Here is a 14251-nt window from a genome sequence, read left to right as displayed (position 1 = left end):
CATAAAAATCAACAATTTACAAAATCAGAGTCAAAAATTACCACTTAGCTTTGCTATATAGTCTCTGTATTGAAGGACGCATCAATTTAATTGTACTGACAATACAACTAAAATTCCATAGAAACAGAATGTTACATAATTTTGCCATTTAATTCTATAGCAATTTTAAATTGCTTAACAGTCTGTTTCTCAGTAGCAGAAACAGAATTTAAATTGAAAAATTGGGATAAGGCTCTGTAGCAAAACAGGAATTACTTAGTCCTAGTTAAATTTTTGTTTCCCTTGTGTAAATAAAAATATTATTACCTGGAAATAATGTTTTTTATAATACTTTGGAATCTGTGCCTCACAAATTTGGGGAGTAGTCCCTGTATAAAATTTAAACTGATAAATTTTTACTGCTCAGATAATACTGAACACTGGGTGGAGAACATAGAGATTTACTTCCACCTGGTAAAGTAGCTTTTAATGAAGGGTGCACTATGGAGACTGTATCTGAAGGGGGAGATCTATGCTTCCAAAATATTAACAACACTGTAAACCAATATTTCAATTAAAAATTGAAATAAAAAAATTTTTAAATCTGATATTTGTGTCATAAAGTAATTCCTATTGAAGGCAAGATAAAAGTTCATCTTTCTTTTTAAGTATACGGATAAATAAGAGGAAATAAAAACAGTAACCTTTAATAGACTTCATTTCTCATTTTAATCTTGCTGAAAAATAATCGACTATTTGTATATTTGTACATAAAAAATGAAACAAAGGCTAGATGATTGTGGTAATAGTTGTATAACTCTCTAAGTTTAATAAAATCAATGCAAGGGTGAACTTCATGTATGTAAATTTACCTGAATAGAATTGTTATTGAAAAATAATTCTAAAATAAAGGAAACCAAACCAATATTTTATTCAAACAATTTCCTCATAAAAAATTTAAATCTAGTCACTCAGCAACTGGTAACAAAGGGACAAATTACCTATTTGTCCTCCTTGTTGTCTATGACTATTATTGTATGTTTATGTAGCACTTTTCAGTTTGTAAGATCCACATAACAACCCTATAAGCAACTTAGCTATTACTACCCTCATACAGCAAGTCAATCCAAAAAAGCAAACTCAATTCAGTTTTAAACCTTATTTTCCTCAACCTAACTTCAAGGTATTTTTAAAATACATGTCCTACCTACCATCATGTTCAGGAAGACTTTGCTCCTTAGAGAGAGCACTTAAAAAGTCATCTAACTTCATCATCCCATCTTCTGTAAAATAAAGAAATTAGATTATCAGTCTTTGTATTTTTGCCTAAAAGGAAAATTCACATTTTAATACAACTATGAAAAAATTACTTGATCCTTTACTTCATCATCATCCTATTTCTTCTTCACATTTGTTTCCCTACATAAATCTTTCTAAATTAGGTCAATTCATTTCATTTCAGCAGTTACTGAGAGCATACTAGTGCCAAGAACTAAGTGCCAAGAACTAATTTTCTTTAAAAAATTGATATTATCAATCTCTCACCATTTCTATCAGTGTTTGTCACAATTTTCTGGAACTCTTTATCTGATAAAGTAATTCCTATTGAAGGCAAGATAGACTGAAGTTCTTCTGCAGCAATGTAATCTTCCTGGAGTTTACTGATTGCTTCAAGGACATTTTCTAAATACACAAAATGTGAAGGATGACTCAGCAACAGAATTTATGTCTTAAACAATAATTGTATAATAATAAGTAATCAAAAAGCAATTTTTATCTACTTATAAAAAGAATGCTTTTTCTCTCCATATTACAATTATATCTTAACCGTTCTCGTATAATTCAAACACAAAAGAGTTCTGAAATTCTATAAGCATTTATAAACTATTTGTTTGGAGGAATAACCTGCTCCAGAGATCCAGCCAGTGCTGCTGCTTATGTCTGAATATAATAGAATGAATGAGTCCAAAAATCAAAGCCACAGTACCAGAATCATTACCCTGAAGTACCAGAAGTGGTGGTTACAGAGTATTGACAACTGAAATGCATATGACTACCTAACGGGTTTGCATCATGTCTGTAATAATTCAAGAACTCAAGGACTTAGATTTTGATGTATATGTAAATGTTTACATTTTTGTTTCTTAGAGGTATGAAATAATTTTTTATTTTATTTTTAATATATATATTACATCATTGTTCATTTTTGCATATATATATATCCTATATATATATATATAGAGAGAGAGAGAGAGGATACTGACCCAATGCATTAACTGTAGTTTTTTCCTTAAATGTACCCTGTTTAGGGAGGCTGGAATGACTTCTCTCAGATGGTTCCTGAAGTTTTGGGATATTAATAGTATCACTTTTATCCAGGGACTTTTTGAGTCTGCTAATACTCTTCAAGTTCTGTGGTTTTGATTTTGAACCATGAATTTCAGCTTTCTCCACACTTCTCTTAAAGTTTACTCCTTCCTTTGAATGTGGTTCCTGGAATCTTATGTCACTGCTATCAACCCCATCCAGGTATTTTCTTGTTTGCACCGTTCTTTTTGAGTCTTTAAATTCAAGGTCATTTTTCTCCATAATTTTATGATATTGGAGGTCATTTCCACTAAATCTTTGGGATAACAGTTGAGATGATTTAGATGAAAAAGTGTCTCTCCTCTTATATTTTCCATGGCTTCCTAACACATTTGATAACTTTTTGTCTAAAGTAGTTTCATCCAAGGTTGACCCTTCCATGATAGCTAAGAAGAAAAGAAACATATTCAATTATTTCCTTTACCTGTACAATGTGTAATATTTTAAAAAATATAATAGTTTAGTTTTCATGCAAGCTATTTAAGAAACTATAAGTTGCTTTAATACATAAAACATAGTAAGTCGAAAAAACTAACAGAGCCGGTAGCCAAAAGATTGAATTATTAACTAAGTTAAATGCAATATGTGGGCTTGCCATATTAAAATACTTCCATGCAAATCTGTTCAAAGTTACTATGGCACAGCACAGGAAAGTAAAACCTGAACAGAACCTGCTGGTCTGAATGATTAGAGGAAACAGAAACAATCCAGAAGGCCAAAGAGTCTAGAATGTGAGAGCACAATGCTAAAAGAGAGAAATGCTGAGCCCTGAAGATCATCAGTGAGATTTATTTGAACCTTTAGCAGAATATTGATCTGCACATATATGAGAAGAAACTACCCCCAAAACAAGGAAAGAACTACCAGAAAAGTGTAGGTAGGATAATCCTTGCAGCTGAGAATTGAGAATGATTTATGATCCCACCAGTCAGGGCAAAAAAAACCTCATAATACATGGAGCATATGTAGATTTATCTGAAGAATGCTATCTTAGTGGGGAGTTAAATTAGCATGAAAATCGAGATGACGCTTAGAAAGCTAAAAAGCAAGGCTCAAAAGGATCCAGCTGATATTTCAAGTAACTCACTGCATCAGATCAAACTCCAACACTATTCATGGAAGTATTACAAAATCCAATGGCAGCAACACAAACTTCACAACAGGCAGCATCCCATCAAAAATTAACAGTCATATGAAATAATCATAATCAGTAGGAAAATGAATAGAAACTTACCCAGAAATGGTAGAACTTTTGGAATTATCACACAACTACATTGACACAGTGATTGAAAGCATATTTTATATGTTTAGAATGGTAGAGGAATATATGAGCATGTGGTTTTTATTATCTTTCTTTTTCTGAGAAATAAATGGTTCAGCTGTAATAGTCACATAAACCTATTAATATAAATATAGCATGTCTTAAGACTGGTAATTTCTTTTTTGCATTTTGTTCTGAATTCATAAACTTTTCTTGTTTTGAGTGACCAGGATCTGCAGCAATGTTGTATTTTTTTTTCCAGCAAAGTTAATGTGTTCACATTTTCTCTCCCCTTGATACCAACACAGCATGAAAATAGTGATAGTATTTTTTTTTACTACTTATCTCAGAGTCTATTTTTGCATAACTTCCATAGGGATTTTGTCTGCTTAAACTAAAACAATTAGCTATGAGTGTCATTGTGTGGCTTTGAATGGAATCTTCCAGAAAGTTGAAACAGAGCTGAACCAAGAAGAGGAGAACCTGTTGCTTTGTCTGCAGGTTCCAGAGACCTCCAAAGGAGGTGAGGAAGCTGCCTCCATGGGCAGGAATGGACAATCTGGAAAAAGAAAAAGCCCTGGTACCCTCGAGAAGAGGAAGCCCAGGTGGAGTCTGATGAGACCAACTTTGTTCTTGAAGCCTACATGGACCGGATGTCAAGAGTTCGCTCTGATCCTTTATGGAGTATTCCAACAAAGCCAGCTAAAATTGCTGTTTAGTTATTCTGCCCTGTGATTTCATACAAAAATAGGTAATATGGTTTAAAAGTAGATTTGGTTTGCAAACTTTTACTATGCTGTTGAAACAATTGGGATCAAAGTTGAGAGAAACTGTTTTGCATAAATTCAATCAATTTTAATATTTTTCCTGTGATTTGATATCTTTGCTGCTTTGTTTTGTTTTTTTGTTTGTTTGTTTGTTTTTTGTTTTAAAAGATTTATTTATTTATTTATAGAAGCACTGGGTACAGTCAGAAGCACGGGAGGGTGAGAGAATTCACCAGAGCCAGAGCGGGGAGCAGAGCAGGCAGAAGGACTGAAGTACACTGCTGAGGGGAGCAGCGGGCGGCAGGAGAGGTCTGCGCGCCATGTGGGACCCTCCTCTGGTGGCCGGGGAGCAGCCGGGGATCGAATGGGCGCTGCAGAGGTTGCAGGCAGCTTCGCAACCCAGCGCTCAACCGCTACGCCACCGGGGAGGCCCTGCTGCTTTGTTTGGCTAATGCCTCCAGATGGTTTTTTTTTTTTATTCTTCTTTTTTTTTTTTGGCTTGGACTGATAAAGTATTTCCTGGAATGGAGGACTTTTGCTTTCCACATGGACAATACCTGGAGAGACTGGTTTACTTTCCAATGGGAACCCTGAGAAAAATTTTCATCTGAGTCTGTACCCCAGCATACATACATTTGATCTTCAACACCATGGAAATGGTGGCAAAAAGTGAAAGGGGGAATTGTTAGGGGGAAAGGATGTCCTGAGCTAATTCCATACAGGCTTTGTGGATGCCACCCCCACTCACCCCCAGTGTCCATCAAGACACTGGGAACTACAAATCCCAGGATCCCCAAAGGGAAATTGTGAGGACCTAAGGGCGGAGTTAAGCAGCCATTTTCTCTGTTTGTAAATAAAAACTAGCCATGTTAGTGGGGTTGGGCGCACTTGGCTCATGCTCTTGGCTAGGCAGGTTTGGTCTCCGCCGGTCATTTGGGATTCCAGGTCAGCGGAACGTAGGACACATTTAAGAATTTATCTCCCTCTTTTCTCCCTGAGTTGTACATTTCCTCATTCCCCTTCCCTTGTAAATAAACCTTTTGTTAACCTTTAAAAAATAAAAAAAATGAATGATGTAAAAAATTTAAAAATTAATAATAAAATTAATTAAATAAATAAATATAGCACATCTTCAAATAATGTCATTTCATTCAGCATCATTTCTTTATAATGTTGATTATAAAAAAAATCAATTCCCAGTTAGGGCCACTGTGTGGAGTTTGCACATTCTTCCCACATTGTCATGGATTTTCTCAGGGTATTCTGGTTTCCTCCCACATCCCAAAGAATTACATGTTAGCTTCACAGGCATGTCTGCATTGCTCCAGCACAAACAAGGGTGTGAGTGTGCCCTGTGAGTCAATGGTGTCCTGTCAGGATTGGTCCTTGATCTACTGAAATAGATTCGAGTCACCATGACTCCAAAACTGAAAAAAGCATGATGGAAACTAAATGAATTAAATGATTATTTAATAATTAAGTAATTTGTAAAAACACAAATTATTATTTAATATTAGAAGTGTTTGAGAGCTTTAGAAATTTGGTGGTGTTTTGTGGTCAGAAATATATCATAGGAACTTAACTTGTGTTTATATCAATTTTGCTTAGTAAAATTGGTTTGCTTATACATTGTTTCACTTAAAGTGACAGTTCCAAGAACCTATCCACAAGACTTACTGTACTGAATTAAAAATTACTCAAATTACCATATAATTATATTGGGAGGATGGATGGGTATGGGATGATGTAGTGGGAACAGGAAAAGTGAAACAGAGCAATGTTATTTTTTCATAGTAGTGAGTTTACTACGTCTACCTAAAATTTTAAAAATCAACAAGTAGAAATATAAACATACTTATCAAATAATCAGTTAAAACATTTAAAATACTTGCCTCAGGAAAAGGTGAGGGGAAGATCGAGCAAAGGGCTGCTTTATTGCAGCTGTTCTTATAGAACTATATGATTCTTAATATTATGTACATAAATAATCATGACCAAATGGTATTTGGACAAATGAAAGAATGAATAAGGAGTGACATGATGTGCAAAAAGAAGAGAACAAAAACAATGCATTTAGTGAAGAAAAACTAAATAACAAATGATAGTAAAGAGCATACTAAAAATTTTTAAACAATGTCAGCATGTCAGAATGATCCATAAATTGCAAATTAAATATTCATCTTTTTTATGTTACTACTTTGTTTCAAAATTGATTTTATGTTGCAAAATATTAAGGGAAAGATAAAAGCAGAAAAAATATGCAATCATTATATTATGTAATCTATATTCTTTAGGTATATTTAGGGTTTTTTAAGAGTTACAGTAAAAGGTTCAGAGAAGACTTTCAAACCTGATATAAAATTAAAACCTACAATTAGGATTTAATTTAGAGGCAATTTATTTATGGATAAAATTTGTTATAGCAACAAAAGCTAACTTACAAACAGCCTCATATTGTTGCTGTAGTTCATCCAAAGTAAATATAATATCCCCAATATCCACCGTGAAGTTACCTGCAACAGAAAGATTAACTTCAAATACTGCATTTTCTTTTTAATACAAATATAGCTGCCATTCTATTCTAATATGTAAACAACACAGAAATGTGTGGAAGTAGAAATAAAGGATCAGCTATTATGAGTTTTGAGTATACCTGGAACTGTGAATTAATAATTCAGTACACACTAAAACATAAGACTAAGACCTTTTTTTCTCCTTAATAAAAGAGCTTCCCATCACAAGAAGTTAGTCACAATTTAAGGTCCAAAGCTAGGAAATCAGGATACTTTGTTGAGAATATTTGCGTTGATGTACATCAGAAATATTGGCCTGTGGGTTTCTCTTTTCATGATGTCCTTGTCTGATTTTGGTAATGCTGGCGTCAAAAAAAGAAAATGAGTTAGGAAGCATTTCCTTCCCTTCAATTTTCTATAAGCATTTGAGAGTAATAGATATTTGAATTCTGGTTTTGGACTTTTGTTTTGGGGCGGCTTCTTATTCCTGTTTCAATTTCCTTACTAGGGGTCAGTCTGTTCACATTTTCTATTTCTTCATGATTCAGCCTGGGAAGGTTGTACAAGTCCAATAATTTCTCTATTTATTCTAGGTTATCCAACTTGTTGGCATATTGATGTTCATAGTAGCCTCTTATAATCTGTTATATTTTTATGGTATCCATTGTACTCTATTTTATTTCTGATTTATTTTGAGTCATCTCTGTTTTCCTTAGTAAATATAGTTAAAGATGTCAATTTTGTTTAGTTTCCCAAAGAACCAGCTCTTAGTTTCAATGATCTTTTATTATACTGTTTCTATTCTATAAAATAGAGACTTTGCGGCCTCTATTTCTGTTCTGAGTTGTATGGTTTCCCTCCTTGTACTAATGTTGTGTTCATTTGTTCTTTTCCTAGTTTATAGATGTGATATCAGGTTATTTATTTGTACTTTTTTCTTGTTTGTTGAAATAAGCTTATATTGCTTTACACTCCCATCTTAGTACTGCTTTGTTGTAGCCCCAAAACCAGTAAGTTCCATTTTCATTTGTGTTCAGGTATTTTTTTTTATTCCACCCTGGAATAAAAAACTATTCAGTTATTCTCTGCAAAATGTAGATTTCCCTAAATGTTACAAATATATTTTCTAATCAAAGTTGCAAGACTAAGTTGAAAATTCAAGAAATTCAGTTCTCAAAACTTGTAGGACCAATGCCCTTGACACTATAGAAACTACCTCTCCATAAAGACAAGACATGACTACTGAAAAAGAGAGATAAAGTTTTTCAAGAAAAAATTCATTTTTCTCTTAGATTCTTACCAAATATAACAAAATACAACATTCTTAAAAATGTTTCCTTTATTTTTCCTTGACTATCTCTTATGATAGACATCAGTATAGAGTGTTGATGGCAAAAGGCAAGAATCAACAGAGAAAAGGAGAAGAATGAATCAGAAAACTGTTATCCAAGAAAGATATAGACAAATATATCATTTCAAATAACTCACGGTCAATACTAGCATGAGCTAACACTTCCTGTAAAATTTCAGGAATTACAGGGATAGCCATGCTATCCAAAACAGTAGCCACTTCATCAACAGCAACTCGACCACCCTTTATCCTATGAAAAATCTTCAAGGCATTCTGAAATGCTGAAAAAAAAAACACAGCAATTAACAAAGAAATTATTGGGAAAAAAAAACAAAGAAATTATTGTAGCATGAGAATCAATAGCTTTTCTTGGAGGGTCTAATTTGTGTCAATAAGCTACCAAGAGAAAAATACTTTACATAGGCACAGGGTTTTCTAAAAATTTACCTGCAAGTAGGAATTTTCCCAATTCTGGCCACATTTCTAGTATAAAATACTGTTGCTGCTATCATTAATACTGATATAATAATACCAATAATAGTTAGTATTTACTATCAATAAATGCTATTTATGTTTGACACTGTGCTAAAAGCTATTTATCTCATTAAATTTATAATAGGTATATAAAATAAAAACTATTATCACCCTTACACTATACATAAGGAAACCATGGTTTATGAAATCCCTCTTTTGATCCCACAGATAGAAAATGGAAAAGCCAGAATTTTAATCTACTAGTCTTAGTCTTGAATGCTTACCCTTAATCATTCTACTGTACTCACCTCTTAGTTAAAACTTAACTAAAACAATTTCATACCAGTGGTATAACCTACAAATAGCAAGACAACTTAATCCAAAATTTGGGATAGTCATTAATGGCCTAAAAATATAATAAAGAAAAGATAGTATAAAAGATTCATATAAATCAGTTATGATCAAAATCATTCTACAATTTTGAAGAACTTTTACCTGGATCCTGAGAGACCAAATAAGAAACATCATTCACTGCCTTCAGGAAATCTGTAAAAGGCAGTATCCCATTAACTAAAAGAAGAAACAGAAGATGGGGAAAAAAACCTCCATCAGTAAATTTATCAGCAAACCCACTAATAAGATTAAAATGCAATTTTATAATGTGAATAGAATTAACTTTTATAAGAATGCCATAGTCTACACACAAGAGCAATCAGTATTAAATATTGAATGTAAAAAGAATACTTACCAGAAAAATATTTATGTATTGTAATTGTGTAGCAAACAATAAAGCAATAATAAAGGTTGATATAGACTAGGAATGGAGACACTGCAGTGCTCTTTGCTCAAGGCTGTAATTTTTATATTTGTAACTAGGTACAAAAGATAGATGTAACATGCTAATCTTACATACACATGATTTTACCTTAAAGGAGAGGACTATTTCTTCCAGAAAAGCCCTCTATACTATTGATTATGGGGGAGATTATGGATCCAGTTGAGATTCAAATGAAAGTTCTGTCTCACAGAATTCTCTCTCTCTCTCCCTCCAGATCTCTCTCCTCTCTCTCTCTATCTCACACACACACACATTGCATCAAGACAAATGCACAAAGTATCTCATAACATATAAACCATCCCTACCCCAAAAACCAACTCATTTTTCATATAAAGAATAATGGTTATTTCTTAATAGAAAAATATTTAAATTTTACAAGTGAAAATTTCAGTAAAAATTTTCGGTTTAGCTTGAATAAGAGTTGAAACTTATGGAGTGGCTTTTTCATGTTAATGCACAGATCATCTCTGATAGCAACTAGAGCTGAAAATCCAGACTTTAAAAGTGTGCCACAGCACAGAATCATATTTTATATGATTATTAGCTATCTGTATATATATATATATATATATATATATATATAGCCTTTTATGTGACACATTTGTCCATGTGTCTTGTTCATTTTTCTTTTCTATTGCTTGTTACTGATTGATATGAGTTCTTCAAACATTCTAAAAAGTAATCCTTTGTCAGTTGGGTGAATTGCAAAATATCTCCAAGTTTGTAACTTGTCTTTTTACTTTAAAGCATCTTTTGATAAATAATAGTTCTTAATTTTAATGCAATCAAATATATCAAATTAATCTCTCCTTTTATACTCAAACTTTTGGCCTTGTTTCAGAAAATTCTCCCTACCCCATTCATTTTATACTCATGCAGTTAGCAAGAATTAAAAGTCTGAAAATAACAAATGTCGTCATAGTCGGGACTATGTCATCATCCAATCCAGTGATCAAACACTCCATAACCGAAGACCAATTTTTAAATATCATTACTATAAATAAGCTAAAAACGTTCTTATAATAAATTTAGTTTTCCTAGCATTTGCAATTAATCTGGTCAACATATAATTTATATCCATGTTTTGTAGACCCTAAACTTACAGTGAAAATATAAAACTTACCATCAACATCAGTAGTTGTTAGTGCCTTTCGCATTTCTGAATCACTGAGAGAAATCTTCAAGATGTGAAGGATCATTGGCAGATCATTTACATAAATTTTACCTCTTCGAATTTTACTAAAAATTTTACAGGCTTTCTGAAGTGCTAAACACACATAACAGAACAATTAATTCAACAGAATAATTCCTATTCCCCCCACCTACTGTTAATAAAAGAAAAAGAATAGTCATTAAAAATTAAAGAGGAGAAAAATTTTTGTTACAATTTGCTGCTTTAAAATCAATCTTGTGACTTAGTCCATTTGGAGCCAGTGACACCTCTAAGTATATGAGTCTCCTAAAGAATTCTCAGAAAGTACCAGAAAAGTCCTGCAAAGCTCAAATAGTCAAAGGCTTCTTCATCTTTCCTGGGAATTTTAAATCCTTCTTCTGCACTCCTGTATCATTTAGTATGTACATCAGCTAACACTCTTGGTATTGTGATGGCTTGCCATAATATCCCTCACTAAACTGTCAGCTCCAGGGAGCAGAATTTTTCATTTTTCTAGTCCTGGTGTCTAATTCCAAACAGTTTCTTAAAAATGTGACACTTTGTTTACAGAAAAAAGGCAACAGATGACAGTGCTAAATACAAAAGAAAGACTAAAAATTGGATAAAAGTGACTTTAATAACAGGAATTGTAGTAGAGTTTTTGAGATAGAAATCAGATTTCAATGAAGTGAAAAGTAAACAGCAATTAGTGATCAGCTCTCAATAAATTTATCTGAAAAACAAAGAGTATAAAATTGACACAACATAATGCCTGAGGAAGTGGAAGAATACTGAATCAAAGACAATGAAAAGTGAAGGGAGTAGTCCCATAATCTTTTTTAATGAGACAATAGGGAATGATTGGACATTGTTTACAGGTAAATTTATAGGTAGAAAAAGCAAGGAGTTCAGGAAGAATCTGTTCTTTATTAATTCTCTGTGATAAAGCAAGTCATCTCTTTTTAAGAGCTGAAAAACTAGATGATGGGATTAAGGATTTGAAGATAGGAATGAAAGTTTGAACAGCCACAAAAGGAAACAGGAGAGGGATCTGATCAAAATGTAAAGGGAACGCCAACTGGTGCTAAGTGAAGTAAGAGAAATACAAATGATCTCACTTATATGTAGAATCATTTAAAAAAACAAACTCGGGGCCTCCCCGGTGGCACAGCGGTTGAGCGCTGGGTTGCGAAGCTGCCCGTGGCCTCTGCGGCGCCGGTTCGATCCCCGGCTGCTCCCCGGCCACCAGAGGAGGGTCCCACATGGCGCGCAGACCTCTTCTGCCGCCCGCTGCTCCCCTCAGCAGTGTACTTCGGTCCTTCTGCCTGCTCTGCTCCCTGCTCTGACTCTGGTGAATTCTCTCACCCTCCCGTGCTTCTGACTGTACCCAGTGCATGTATAAACAAAAAACCAAAAAACAAACAAACAAACAAATAAATAAATAAAGCATGCCTCTATAAAAAAAAAAAAAAAAAAGTAAAAAAACAAACTCATAGAATAAGGAGCCAAATCTGTGGTTACCAGAGGCAATGTGTGGGGAGTAGATGAATTGAATGAAGGTGTTCAAAAAGAACAACTTTTCAGCTCTAAGATAAATAATTACTGGGAATGTAATGCACAATGTAATGGATATAGTTAACACTGCTAATGGGATAACTGAAATTTGCTTTAAAAAGTAGTAGATTCTCGGGACTCCCCAGTGGTGCAGCAGTTGAGCTGCCTGCAGCCTCTGCAGCGCCGGTTCAATCCCCGGCCACCAGGCGAGGGTCCCACATGGCACAGCAGACCTCTCCTGCTGTGCCCGCTGCTCCCCTCACCAGTGTACTTAGTCAGTCTGCCTGTTCTGCTCCCCACTCTGGCTGTGGTGGATTCTCTCACCCTCCCGCCCTTCTGACTGTACCCAGTGCTTGTATAAATAAATTAATTAATTAAAAAAAAAAGTAGTAGATTCTGAGAGTTCTTACCACATGAAAAAAACTTTTATTTTATTTTCTTTTTTGTATCTCTATAAGATAATAGGTGTTAACTAAACTTACCATGGGAATCATTTCACAATATATGTGTTAAGCCATGATGCTATATACTATAAACTTACACATATAAGTAAACTTACACATAAGTGCTATACACCAATTATATCTCAATAAAACTGTGGGTAGAGAAGAAATTGTGCCAAGTAACTCCATAAACATCAGAGTGGCCCAAGATAGAAGAAAGTGCAAGTCATGAAGTGAAGGGAAATATAAACCTTAATATTAAGATACCAAGGACTAAATTCTAGAGTATCAGTGAGTCTAGTGCTTACTAATTTATTCACTATACATAACATGCAGACTTTTTTCCAAAAAATAAAAAAATGAACCAGAATAAGCATATTATATTTTGCCCATCTTACCAATAAAAAAAGATATTTATGAATTAAATTATCTATTTAAGCTTGCTCACAGCCAGCAGCATTTGTTATGTCATGCAATATTAGTTGTTAGCATAAGCCATTAGGAGTAAAGAAAGAGACACTAGCTACTAAAACAATTCCTAAGAATCACACAATAAGGAAGTTTTTGAAAGAAATTCCAGAACCAATTAATTACCACTTAATTCTTCTGAGGAAAAATGTCCTATAGGTACTTCTTCATACAATGTCTGGGACAGGTTATAAAGCACTTCATTTCTCCTGTCAAAGAAACAGACACATTAGGGAGCATCAAGGGACTCTGGCGATGGTGCATGGGCAAATTGGTGGTGGGGATTCTACACCTGAGAGGAGAAAGCAAACACTGTACAAAAATGAACAATGATGTAAAATATAAATAAATAAATTATATTTAAAAAATTTTAAATATGCAAAAAAAGAGAAAGCTTCAAATAAACCAAACACACACATACAGAGGCAAACATACAAAGAGCCCATTTAAATATTAGCAAACCTAAGAATAGGCTGAGATTCTCCAGCATATTATTCTATAAGAACTTTTCCAAAACAACTGTCCAAGTGATAGTGAATTACATATTCTTTACATGAGTATTACCACCTTGTTTCTTTTAGACATTTCTCTATGGAGCAGAATATACTCTAGTGGGTAAGTAGTACCCATGATCTACTATCCTTTAGCTGTGATCCAATTTTCCTACTCTTAATTCAGGTCACAGCAAATTTTACAAAAATTTATCATAATAAGGCAAATCAGAATGTCTTTAAACAGCCAAAGAATCCCGGATTTAATAAATTGGTAGTAAAAACATCTCAAAATGGTAATTCATCTGATCCCATAACTTGTAAATAACTGAAATCAAAATGTTAAATATTGGAAAAAATCTTAAGAGTCCTCCAATTAATACATAATTCTTGTACAGATGTGGAAACTGAGGCCCAAAGATATAAAGTGAATTGTACACGTGTAGCATGTGAGGTCAATGAGGACTCAATTCTAAGTTTCAATCCCACACATAATTTGCAAAGTTATACACCATCCTCCCTAAGAACATAGTCTCTTAGTTTGAAAAAAACATTTGGCATACTTTACATGAAAGGAATAGTTGATTCTGGA

At 33.7% G+C, this 14251-nt stretch overlaps 1 protein-coding gene across 3 annotated transcripts in view; it reads right to left on the bottom strand.

Moving 5' to 3' along the window:
- Positions 1 to 14251, bottom strand: part of EFCAB13 (EF-hand calcium binding domain 13) — a 55008-nt gene that overhangs the window by 27902 nt on the left and 12855 nt on the right. For all 3 annotated transcript variants that reach the window (XR_008549424.1, XM_054688649.1, XM_037493949.2), the window contains exons 5-12: positions 13295 to 13377; positions 10674 to 10817; positions 9208 to 9282; positions 8376 to 8519; positions 6816 to 6887; positions 2244 to 2732; positions 1525 to 1662; positions 1191 to 1262 (exon numbers count right to left, since the gene is read on the bottom strand). Coding sequence is in view for 2 of the 3 variants with exons in the window: in XM_054688649.1 (XP_054544624.1) it covers positions 1191 to 1262; positions 1525 to 1662; positions 2244 to 2732; positions 6816 to 6887; positions 8376 to 8519; positions 9208 to 9282; positions 10674 to 10817; positions 13295 to 13377 (1217 nt within the window). In the remaining variant the exon portion in view is untranslated. The remainder of the gene's footprint in view (positions 1 to 1190; positions 1263 to 1524; positions 1663 to 2243; positions 2733 to 6815; positions 6888 to 8375; positions 8520 to 9207; positions 9283 to 10673; positions 10818 to 13294; positions 13378 to 14251) is intronic.

This window comes from Talpa occidentalis, unplaced genomic scaffold (assembly GCF_014898055.3).
Source record: "Talpa occidentalis isolate TD23 unplaced genomic scaffold, MPIMG_talOcc4v2.1 talOcc4.7, whole genome shotgun sequence".
In the NCBI taxonomy this organism is placed as follows: Eukaryota; Metazoa; Chordata; class Mammalia; order Eulipotyphla; family Talpidae; genus Talpa; species Talpa occidentalis.
Note: the sequence above shows the minus strand (reverse complement) of the source record. Positions and strands in the feature narration are given on the sequence as shown.